We start from the raw sequence: 11868 nt of genomic DNA on the forward strand, positions 1-11868 counted from the left end.
GGTCGGTGGGGATGGGGAGGTGGGATTATGGGGGAGAGCTGGTCCAAGGACCAGGAGGGCTGGGGGCTAGGCCAGGGGGAGCTGGGGGCCAGGAGAAGCTGGCAGGAGCCGAGAGAGGGAAGAGTCTGTGGCGGCAGAGCTTTGGGGGAAGCTGGCTGCGGGAGATCTGTGGGGGAGCTATAGGGATCTATACAGGTCTGAGGGTGCAGACTGGGGGCAAAGCTAAATGGGGGGCAGGCTGGGGGAGCTGTGTGGGGAGAACGCTGCGGGCGGGGAGCGGCTGAGGAGTGCCTGTGGGCAGGGAGTGGCGGGGATGGGGGTGCGCTGGGCTGGTGCCCGTTGTCTCTGGTTTCACGGTGCTGGGCGGGTGGAATCCAGTTACGGATGCACGAGGAAGCCGGCTGGAGCACCCAAAGCCAGGGAACACCCCCTGCTCCCGCACGGCCCCCTTCCTGCAGCCTGCCCCACAGCCAGGGAACACCCCCTGCTCCCACACGGCCCCCTTCCTGCAGCCTGCCCCACAGCCAGGGAACACCCCCTGCTCCCGCACAGCCCCCTTCCTGCAGCCTGCCCCACAGCCAGGGAACACCCCCTGCTCCCGCACGGCCCCCTTCCTGCAGCCTGCCCCACAGCCAGGGAACACCCCCTGCTCCCGCACGGCCCCCTTCCTGCAGCCTGCCCCACAGCCAGGGAACACCCCCTGCTCCCGCACGGCCCCCTTCCTGCAGCCTGCCCCACAGCCAGGGAACACCCCCTGCTCCCGCACGGCCCTCTTCCTGCAGCCTGCCCCACAGCCAGGGAACACCCCCTGCTCCCGCACGGCCCCCTTCCTGCAGCCTGCCCCACAGCCAGGGAACACCCCTTGCTCCCGCACGGCCCCCTTCCTGCAGCCTGCCTCACAGCCAGGGAACACCCCCTGCTCTCGCACGGCCCCCTTCCTGCAGCCTGCCCCACAGCCAGGGAACACCTCTTGCTCCCGCACGGCCCCCTTCCTGCAGCCTGCCCCACAGCCAGGGAACACCCCCTGCTTCCGCACGGCCCCCTTCCTGCAGCCTGCCCCACAGCCACTGCCACACAAAGGGTCCCACCACCTCCCAACACACAAATCCCACAGCCAGCCCCCTTCCCTAGCCCCCACAGCCAGCCCCCCACCTTCCTAACCCCCACAGCCAGCCCCCACCTTCCTAACCCCCACAGCCAGCCCCCTTCCATAACCCCCACAGCCAGCCCCCCACCTTCCTAACCCCCACAGCCAGCTCCCCTTCCGCAACCCCCACAGCCAGCCCCCCACCTTTCTAACCCCCACAGCCAGCCCCCCACCTTCCTATCCCCCACAGCCAGCTCCCCTTCCGTAACCCCCACAGCCAGCCCCCCACCTTCCTAACCCTCACATCCAGCCCCCTTCCCTAGTCCCCACAGTCAGCCCCTCATCTTCCTAACCCGCACAGCCAGCTCTCTGCCTCTCTAGCCCCCACAGCCAGCAACCCCCAAGGGTGACCAGACAGCAGGTGTGAAACACTGGGCCAGGGGTGGGGGGTAATAGGCGCCTATTTAAGACAAAGCTCCGAATATCAGGACTGTCACTATTGAACGGGAAATCTGGTCACTTATCTCCTGCTCCCTCCCCCCCGCACAGCACCCCCTGCTGGGAGGTGCTGTAGCCACAGTGCCCCGCCTCGCGATCCCTTGGGAGCCCCGGCATGCTCTGGTTTCGGGCTGCACGGGTAGTTTTACCTGGCGGAGAGGGGGCCGGGTCGCATGTCTGACCCCACAGATCCAGTTTCCCCCTCCACCCCCCTGCACGCTCACTCCCAGCAATGAGGGAACCTGATTCGGAGAGGCGGCGGGAAGGGGACGGGCGGGTGGGGGGCTGGACAGCACTGCCAGCTGGATCCTACCCCTCTGGCAGCCTGCAGGGAAGCCCAGAGAGCCGAGAGCCAGGGACCACGCAGCACAGCCTGGGGGAGCGCACGAGGGTGGGAAGGAGCCAGGGAAGGAGGGAGTGTGGCAGGGAGAGGAAGAGGCAGGAAGGAGGGAGCCCAGTGGCAGGAGAAGGGAATTGAGTGGGAGAAGAGGGAAGGAAGGAGTGCGGAAGGGGGAGGAAGAGGAAGGAAAGAGGGAGTGCGGGAGGAAGAGGCAGGAGGAAGAAGAGGAGGGGGGAGCTCAGCCAGTCCCAGGCATGTTCCTTTTCCTGCGGGAGTCGCAGCGCCTAAGCAACGAGGTGCCCGAGCCCCGGATCCCCCCTCCAGCCCCCCGGAGCAGCTCCCGCCAGTGGCCAGGCAGCAGGCGGCGCTCGCGCAGGAAGGGTGGCTGCACCCCGCAGGGGGAGGAGCCCCCTGGACCTGCAGGGCTCCTGGGGAAGGGGACCATGGACCCGCGCGGAGCTTGCAGCCCGGAGGAGGGGGCGTCGTCAGGGAAGGCCAGCACGGCCCCCACGGAGGGGCCCCAGGGTGCCGAGGACCTGGTACCCATGCTCGGATCCATCTTTGGGCAGGTGACTGGGCAGGAGGGGGGTGGGACGGGACTGGGGAGCGGGGCAGGGGCGGGACAGAGCAATGGGGTGGGACGGGGAGCCGTGGGAAAGGTGGGGTGGTGGGGAGGGAGTTGGGCCGTGGGAGAGGGATGGTGGGGACAGAGTGAAAGGCATGGGGGGGGGCTGAGATAGGGGACTGGGGTCACTGGGGTGGTATCCCAGATATACCCCCCAGCCAGTTGCCCAGGCCAGGCCCTGTCCTGATGGAGTTACCCTGAGCCAGCCAGAAGGGGTCAGGCTCCCCCGTGGGGCTTTGGGCTGCAGCGCTTCAGGGGGAAGGTCCATGAACCTGCTGGTGGGGAGAGCCAGGCTGGGTGGGCTGGGCTCTCAGAGGTGGGGCTGTCTCTCCACCCATCCCTACGGTGCTATTTGCGGGGTCTCGCAGCGCCAGCTCCTGCCCGGGTGCCTCGCGATGCCCCAGTAGCCAGGCCAGCTTAGCCCCGACTTCCCCCCAGCGCAGCAGCTGTGTGGGAACCAGGCGATGCCGCAGACTGGCAGCCAGGCCCCATGGTGAGACCCCCCGGCACCGTTATGGATCCACGAGCTCTGTGAGGGGCCCCAGCCTGGGAGCCACCCTGTGTAGGGGCTCCCCGGGGGCAGGCCCGCAGCCTCCACACCCCATCACAGGGCCTGCCCTGCCCTCCCGCCTCTCTCCGTGGCTCCCGGGCGCGAACGCAGCGCTCGCCCCAAAGCAGGCAGGGGAGGCGCTGGGAGCCAGCAGCAGCCTCACATGGGGGGCACAGCTCACAGCCAGCTGCCCCGCTGCTCCCTCCCTCCCCATGCTGCATGGCTGCCCAGTGAGGGCCCCTGCCACCTCGCCTGCTGGGCTTCCCTCACAGGCGGTGTGGCCCCATAGAATGCGCCCCTCAGAAAACGTAGCCGACACCACACGGAAGGCAGAAGTCGGGGGTGGGGCTGTGACCCCTCGTGCCCCCCCCAAACATTCCCTCTGGTGTCCCGTCCCCCTGCCATCAGGAGGGACAGTGCGCAGGGCTTGGGCGGCACCCCCCGCGCGGGGAGAGATTTGTAAATCCCTGGTGATTGTCATTGGGGATTAGGGCCACTCACCAGCTGGGGGAGCTGTGCCCCTTGGCAGGTGCCCAAGTGGTAGCGGGTGGCCGTGGGGAGCAGGAGGGGCCGTGAGCCCCGGGGGTGCAGGGTGGCGGAGAGCGGGGCCTGTGGGGATCGGCGGGGGCTGTCCCCGTGCCCGGAGCAGAGTGCCGGAGGGGAGTAATCCCAGGATTATGCGTGTGTGAGAGCTCCCCCGCCCCTGCGCCCTGCATATCCAGAGATATTCAATAAAAACCTCAAATCCCCACGCAGCCACCGGCCCCTGTTACTATAAAAAACCCCACCCGGCTGGAGCGCCAGGCACAGCGCCAGGGCCGGGGCCAGCCCCGCACTGGCATGCTCTCTGGCACGGGGAGGGGCCCGCAAGCCATGGGCAACTGCACCAAGACCCCTGAGAGGAGGGTCTCCAAGGTAAGGCCGGGGGGAGCAGGGCGGGCAGGGGCACGTGGTGGCCATCGATCTCTGGCCCTCCCCAGGTCTGGGTGGGCACCTGGAGCCCATGGCTCACCCCTGCCCTTCACTCCCCCTCGCTGAGATTCCTCGTCCTTCTGGGCAACCACACGGCCTACCCTGCTGCTGCCGGAGACGCCTCCACGCCAGGGCCTGGGGCCCCTGGCAGCACGACCCACAAGGGGCTCCCGTCATGCCTTGGTGCCAGCCGGCTCCTCCTGCCTGCTGGGGCCTTGTCTGGATCTCGGCTGCAGGGGGTCCCAGGTCCCTGATGCCCACTGGTGGGGCCAACGGCGTGAGGGAGGGGGAGGTGGGAGCCCAGCCCTGCAGGATGCACAGCCCAGGGCCGCCCTGAGAGATTTGCTGAAGGGCAGTGAGCCAGCCCGGCGGGGATGGGGCAGGGACATGCAAGATCCTCTTGCCCCCCTGTGAACCCCTGCCCTACAACAGCCCCACAGCTTCTCCATGCCCTCCTCATGGGCCCCAGTCCCCCAAGCACCCCACATTCCTTCTGCCAGATGTTCCATGCCCCGCCTTGCCCAGGGGCTCTTGCCCCACTTCACTCCCACCCCCGGCCCCGCCTCATGCCTGCCTGCCCCTGAGATCCCAGCAACAGGTCAATCGAGACTCTCTATCCTTGCCCCGGTACCCCCTCAGCACACACTCGGGTACCAGCGTCTCAGCTCCCCCAGTGGCCGTGGGGTGCCACGCAGGCGCCCCCACAAGCTCTGCTGTCCCATCAGCTGTGGCTGGGATTGTGGGTCTCTCAGGGAGGCTGCATGTGTGATTGGGGGCTGAAGTGCTGGCAGGTTTGTGTCGGGCATGTGGGGGCAGAGGGCTTGAAGGGGGGCAGCAGGGACTGTGCCCGTGAGTGTGGTCAGTGCTGCCTGCCTGGAGTGGTGTCAGCAGGGTTCATGGGTGTGTAAGCGCCAGGCAGGGGCCTGGGTGGGGGGGCACTGGCGGGTGAAGCCTCACTCGGACCCGTCCACGTTGCTCCGTCCGTCTCTCGCTCAGGAATCCAGCCCCGGTGCGTGTGACTTGCCAGTACAGCCCCGCCCCCGTCCTGGGTCCCAGGCGCCTGCCGGGCCCCGCGTGCTGCTAACTGCCTGCTCTGCCACAGGACGGCAAGCGGCGCTCGGGCACCCTGGGCTCCCCGGCCCCCAGCAGGCATGACCCCGACGACCCGGACGCCTCTGTGCAGACCCCACCCCTGCAGAGCTACTCGGTGCTGCATGGGCTGGTGGGGCCAGCCTGCATCTTCCTGCGCCAGAGCATCGCCATCACCCAGCTCGTACGTACCCGCGCCCCTCCCACGCCCTCTGCCCATTTCCGCGAGCACGCACTACCCACCACGGTGCCCTCCTCCCACGCCCTCTGCCCCATTTCCACAAGCACGCACTACCCACCACGGCGCCCTCCTCCCACGCCCTCTGCCCCATTTCCGCGAGCACGCACTACCCACCACGGCGCCCTCCTCCCACGCCCCCTGCCCCATTTCCACGAGCACGCACTACCCACCACGGTGCCCTCCTCCCACGCCCTCTGCCCCATTTCCACGAGCATGCACTACCCACCACGGCGCCCTCCTCCCACGCCCCCTGCCCCATTTCCACGAGCACGCACTACCCACCACGGCGCCCTCCTCCCACGCCCCCTGCCCCATTTCCACGAGCACGCACTACCCACCACGGTGCCCTCCTCCCACGCCCTCTGCCCCATTTCCACGAGCACGCACTACCCACCACGGCGCCCTCCTCCCACGCCCCCTGCCCCATTTCCACGAGCACGCACTACCCACCACGGCGCCCTCCTCCCACGCCCTCTGCCCCATTTCCACGAGCATGCACTACCCACCACGGCGCCCTCCTCCCACGCCCCCTGCCCCATTTCCACAAGCACGCACTACCCACCACGGCGCCCTCCTCCCACGCCCTCTGCCCCATTTCCACGAGCACGCACTACCCACCACAGCGCCCTCCTCCCACGCCCTCTGCCCATTTCCGCGAGCACGCACTACCCACCACGGTGCCCTCCTCCCACGCCCTCTGCCCCATTTCCACGAGCACGCACTACCCACCACAGCGCCCTCCTCCCACGCCCTCTGCCCCATTTCCGCGAGCACGCACTACCCACCACGGTGCCCTCCTCCCACGCCCTCTGCCCCATTTCCGCGAGCACGCACTACCCACCACGGTGCCCTCCTCCCACGCCCTCTGCCCCATTTCCACGATCACGCACTACCCACCACAGAGCCCTCCTCCCACGCCCTCTGCCCCATTTCCACGATCACGCACTACCCACCACGGTGCCCTCCTCCCACGCCCTCTGCCCCATTTCCGCGAGCACGCACTACCCACCACGGTGCCCTCCTCCCACGCCCTCTGCCCCATTTCCACGAGCACGCACTACCCACCACGGTGCCCTCCTCCCACGCCCCCTGCCCCATTTCCACGAGCACGCACTACCCACCACGGTGCCCTCCTCCCAAGCCCTCTGCCCCATTTCCACGATCACGCACTACCCACCACAGAGCCCTCCTCCCACGCCCTCTGCCCCACACCCTCCTGCACACACCACCCAGCCACGGCGCCCTTCTCCCACACCCTCCACCAAGACATGGCGCCCTCTTCCCACACCCTCTGCCCCACACCCTCCTGCACATGCCACCCAGCCACAGTGCCCTCCACCCCATGCCCTCCTGCATACGCCACCCAGCCACAGTGCCCTCCTCCCCATGCCCTCCTGACCACGCCACCCAGCCACAGTGCTCTCCACCCCATGCCCTCCTGCACACGCCACCCAGCCACAGTGCCCTCCTCCCCATGCCCTCCTGACCACGCCACCCAGCCACAGTGCCCTCCACCCCATGCCCTCCTGCATACGCCACCCAGCCACAGTGCCCTCCTCCCCATGCCCTCCTGCACACGCCACCCAGCCACAGTGCCCTCCTCCCCATGCCCTCCTGCACACGCCACCCAGCCACAGTGCCCTCCTCCCCATGCCCTCCTGCACACGCCACCCAGCCACAGTGCCCTCCTCCCCATGCCCTCCTGCACACGCCACCCAGCCACAGTGCCCTCCTCCCCATGCCCTCCTGACCACACCACCCAGCCACAGTGCCCTCCTCCCAATGCCCTCCTGACCACACCACCCAGCCACAGTGCTCTCCTCCCAATGCCCTCCTGCATACGCCACCCAGCCACAGTGCTCTCCTCCCACGCCCTCCACCCTATACCCTCCTGCACATGCCACCCAGCCACAGTGCCCTCTTCCCACGCCCTCCGCCCCACACCCTCCTGCACATAGTTACCCAGCCATAGCGCCCTCTTGCCATGCTCTCAGCTTCTCACCCACCTCTGTAAGGCCACCCAGCCATGGTGCCCTCCTGCCGCGTCCTGCACCCCCCCCACACCTGCACATAGCCACCCAGCCACAGTGCCCCCCTTCCATGCCCTTGCCCCACACTCACATGCACATGGCCCCCAGCCACGGTGACCTCTGCCCCACGCCCATTTGCACAGGGCCACCCAGCCATGCCACCCTCCTCCCATACCCACTGCCCATCACTCACCTGCACACAGCCACAGTGCCGTCCTCCCACACCCTCCATCCCATGCCAACCTCTATATGGCTACCCAGCCATGGCACCTTCTTCCCACGCCCGCTGCCCCACCCCACCTGTGCACACCCACCCAGCCACGGCACCCTCCACCCATCACCCACCTCTTGGTAAGTGGTCAAGAGCCACACTTTGCCCGGAACCACCAATGAGAGCTGCAACCACTGGGCTGGGAGTAGGGGCAGTGCGCAGCATCCTCCCGCCCCACAGCGTGCGGGGCAGAGAAGCACATGGAGGGAGCAGCCATCAGCTTTGAGCGGCCTGGGGCTTGGCAGGCTGGGTCTGGCCCCGCAGGCCGTATCTTGCCTGCCCCTGTCCTCCGCTCAATGCCCCACGCTTGCCTCCACAAGGCCACTGCTCTGTGCTCACCTCCCATGCCCACTCCTGCATCTTCCTGCACCAAAGCATTGCTGCCATCCGGCTTATACACACCCCATGTGCCCCTCCCCTGCAGCCCCCCACGCCCGGCCTGCCAGCTTCTGTGCCATGCAGCCACTGAGAGGGTCTGGCAGATGGGTCCCAAGGGCTGAGCTCAGGGAAGTCCTTGGGCAGGCTGAGCCGGCACCTGGCTGGGGAAGACTCCGCAGCAGCCGAACCTTCTGACGGCTCCCGTTTCTTTCTCCCCAGGACCGGGAGCTGCGGCCGGAGGAGATTGAAGGTAAAGGAGGGTGCTGGACTATGGGTTGGGGCCAGCCTGCCGTGCTTGGGATCCCCCCCCCCCACCTGCTAATGTCGCCCAGCAGAGCACACTGCACCCTCCCCACCATGCCCAGGGACTTGGGGCTGTGCCCTTCTAGGGGGCACTGGCTCCAATATGGCCCCAGAGCAGGAAGCTGGATGGTTCATGTGGGGGCGGGGACTGGGACATGGGGCTTTTCCCCTCTAGGGGTCGCCTTGGACTATCCTGCCCCATAGAGCACTGTGGAACGTGGAACAAGTTTGGTGGATCTCTGCCCAGACTCCTGTGGCCCCGTGGCCCTGTCTGTGGCTGGCGTGTGGGGAGCCCTCGAGGGGCAGGCTTTGGTGCCACGATGGCGCCTCTGTCACGGCGTCTCCCCCGCTCAGAGCTGAAGGAAGCCTTCCGGGAGTTCGACAAGGACCGCGACGGCTACATCAGCTACAAGGACCTGGGCGAATGCATGCGCACCATGGGCTACATGCCCACCGAGATGGAACTCATCGAGTTGTCGCAGCAGATCTGTACGTGCCCCATACCCTGCCAGCGTGCTCCCTGCCGGGCACAGCCCCGCCCCTGCAGATCACAGGCCCCCATCACACCCTCTTCCCATAGGTCACAGACCCCATCAGGTGCCCCACGGGAAAGAGCCCATCTGAACTCCCCCATATGGGTCACAGCCCCCGCAGGCCTCTCATCCTGCCAAGACACAGACCCTGTCAGGCCCTCCCCCATGAGTTACAGACTCCGCCACCTCCCCTGTTGCAACATCAGGCCCCTCGCCTCCGGGACGTGGGCCCTCCTCACCCGCGCCGCCTGTGGGGCACAGCGCCCCACGCTAGGCACAGCTTCCCAAACCTCCCCTCCCTCATCCCAGTAACGGCGTCCATGTCCCGCAGCCGGGGGGAAGGTGGATTTTGATGACTTTGTGGAGCTGATGGGCCCCAAGATGCTGGCGGAGACGGCCGACATGATCGGGGTCAAGGAGCTACGGGACGCTTTCCGCGAGGTGAGAGCCCAGCCTGGCCCCGTGCACCCCACACGCTCTGTGTGGCCCGACCATGGGCTCCTGGTGGTACCCAGCTGTGTACCCCCAATGGCACTGCCCCTTTGCTGCCACAGCCCACAGGGCAGAGCCAGGGGCAGACACAAGGCAGCTGAACCGGCTCCCTTCCCTTGTGGGGCTGGACACTGGGAAAGAAGCCGGGGAAAAGGGTGGGTGGCTGAGGTAACAGGCTAGGCAGCTGGGGCAGGCCAGGTGTCATCTGGGGGTATGACAGCGAGCAGGGGGCCCAGGAGGGCCATGTGTGTGGGGGGGGGACAGGCCCATGGATGGGAGAGCTCTGAAGGGACAGGTGGGCAGGGCGGGCCCAGGTGTGGGCAGAGGCGCCCCGGGGGCAGGGTGAAAGTAGGCGCCAGGACTTAGCGGTGCCATGAAGGACTGGCCGGGGATGGGTTCTGCCCTAGCCCCTCCCCTTCTTAGCAAAGGGGCGGCTCTAGGTCACTGGAAGGGGCTGGGCCTGTGGTGGAAGGGGAAGGGCTAGGACAGGGCCCACCCCAGCCAGTCCTTTGTGGCCAGGGGCCGGGAGCCCCTGGCCCTTTTAAATCGTTGGCAGGACTGTTCCTAGGGGGATGCAGAGCCCAGGAAACCCCCCGCATCTGCCCCCTCCCTTTGCCACAAGCCCTCTCCCTCAAGCAACATGGCCCATGGGACTGGGGGTGGGGTAGGCGCTGGCAGCAGGGGTCAGGCCCACTTTCACCTCTGCCGGGGACAGTCCAGGGACAAGGGGGCTCTGTGCCCCGCCCAGCCCCCTGCCTCGCTCTCCCTGCAGTTCGACAGCAACGGGGACGGGCGGATCAGCACAGCCGAGCTGCGTGAGGCCATGCGCAAGCTGCTGGGTCAGCAGCTCAACTACCGCGAGGTGGACGAGATCCTCAAGGACGTGGATCTCAACGGGGACGGCCTGGTGGATTTTGAAGGTACTGCATGGGCAGGGCAGTGAGATGTAATGGTTAGATCAAGTGGGAGGGGGCTAAAAGCAAAGACTCCTGGGTTCCATCCGCAGCTCTGGGAGGAGAGTGGGGGCGCTGGGACTCCCGGGTTCTTCGCTGCACTGACGGTGTCCTTGGGTTGCTCTGGCAGAGTTTGTGCGCATGATGTCACGCTGAGGCGACAAGTGCCAGTGCAGGGCGCGGGACACCAGCCCTGCTGTGCCTTACGGAGAGGAGGGGGCGGCAGACAGCTGGCTCCGGCTGCAGCTTGGAGGGTCCGGACACAAGAGCAGCACAACACGCAAGCACCAAGCAAAGATCTCACTTCTCCTGTGCTGGCCCTGCCACAGTGCACCCCTACCCTGGCTCTGCTTGTACCACCCACACCCCAACACCCCTGCCCTGGCTCTGCTTGTACCACCCACACCCCAACAGCCCTGCCCTGGTTCTGCTTGTACCACCCACACCCCAACACCCCTGCCCTGGCTCTGCTTGTACCACCCACACCCCTGCCCTGGTTCTGCGTGTACCACCCACACCCCAACACCCCTGCCCTGGTTCTGCTTGTACCACCCACACCCCAACACCCCTGCCCTGGTTCTGCTTGTACCACCCACACTCCAACACCCCTGCCCTGGTTCTGCTTGTACCACCCACACCCCAACACCCCTGCCCTGGTTCTGCTTGTACCACCCACACTCCAACACCCCTGCCCTGGTTCTGCTTGTACCACCCACACCCCAACACCCCTGCCCTGGTTCTGCTTGTACCACCCACACTCCAACACCCCTGCCGTGGCTCTGCTTGTACCATCCACACTCCAACACCCCTGCCGTGGCTCTGCTTGTACCATCCACACTCCAACACCCCTGCCGTGGCTCTGCTTGTACCACCCACACCCCTGCCCTGGTTCTGCGTGTACCACCCACACCCCAACACCCCTGCCCTGGTTCTGCTTGTACCATCCACACTCCAACACCCCTGCCGTGGCTCTGCTTGTACCACTCACACCCCTGCCCTGGTTCTGCGTGTACCACCCACACCCCAACACCCCTGCCCTGGTTCTGCATGTACCACCCACACCCCAACACCGCTGCCCTGGCTCTGCTTGTACCACTCACACCCCAACACCCCTGCCCCGGCTCTGCTTGTACCACCCACACCCCAACACCCCTGCCCTGGCTCTGCTTGCTCCACCCACACCCCAATACCCCTGCCCTGGCTCTGCTTGTTCCACCCACACCCCTGCCCCAGCTCTGCTTGCACTGCCCACACTCCAGGACCACGGCAGTCCCTGGCCCCCTGTCTGCACCACAGCCTGCTCCACCCCCACAGATCCCACTGCTGAGCTGTACCAGGACCCCAGCGTGCTCTGCCCACACTCTGCCCCTACACTGGGCTCTGGCCCTCTACCTGCACCCCAGCCTGCTCTGCTCCACCTGATCCCATACTGGCCCCGGTCCCCTCTGCCTGCATCCCTGGCCCACTCCATCTATACCACCAGGTGGCTCTACTGCACTTCGGGAC

General features: G+C 66.9%; 1 protein-coding gene across 1 annotated transcript; it reads left to right on the top strand.

Annotated features, from left to right (window-relative positions):
- The first annotated feature begins 1529 nt into the window (after positions 1 to 1529).
- On the top strand, positions 1530 to 10630 carry CABP2 (calcium binding protein 2). Its single transcript, XM_075929102.1, has 7 exons — positions 1530 to 2494; positions 5175 to 5345; positions 8301 to 8331; positions 8739 to 8873; positions 9249 to 9358; positions 10182 to 10329; positions 10493 to 10630. Exons 1-7 carry the CDS (start codon positions 2180 to 2182, stop codon positions 10516 to 10518), a joined length of 936 nt encoding a protein of 311 aa, XP_075785217.1. The 5' UTR covers positions 1530 to 2179; the 3' UTR covers positions 10519 to 10630.
- The last annotated feature ends 1238 nt before the right edge of the window (positions 10631 to 11868 follow it).

This window comes from Pelodiscus sinensis, chromosome 4 (genome assembly GCF_049634645.1).
Source record: "Pelodiscus sinensis isolate JC-2024 chromosome 4, ASM4963464v1, whole genome shotgun sequence".
In the NCBI taxonomy this organism is placed as follows: Eukaryota; Metazoa; Chordata; order Testudines; family Trionychidae; genus Pelodiscus; species Pelodiscus sinensis.

Bases quoted from the DNA above. Each gene is read 5' to 3' on its own strand.
- CABP2 (XM_075929102.1), top strand. From the start codon at position 2,180: ATGTTCCTTTTCCTGCGGGAGTCGCAGCGCCTAAGCAACGAGGTGCCC. The intron at 9,359-10,181 runs GTGAGAGCCCAG...CTCTCCCTGCAG, and splicing joins TACGGGACGCTTTCCGCGAG to TTCGACAGCAACGGGGACGG. The intron at 10,330-10,492 runs GTACTGCATGGG...TTGCTCTGGCAG, and splicing joins CGGCCTGGTGGATTTTGAAG to AGTTTGTGCGCATGATGTCA.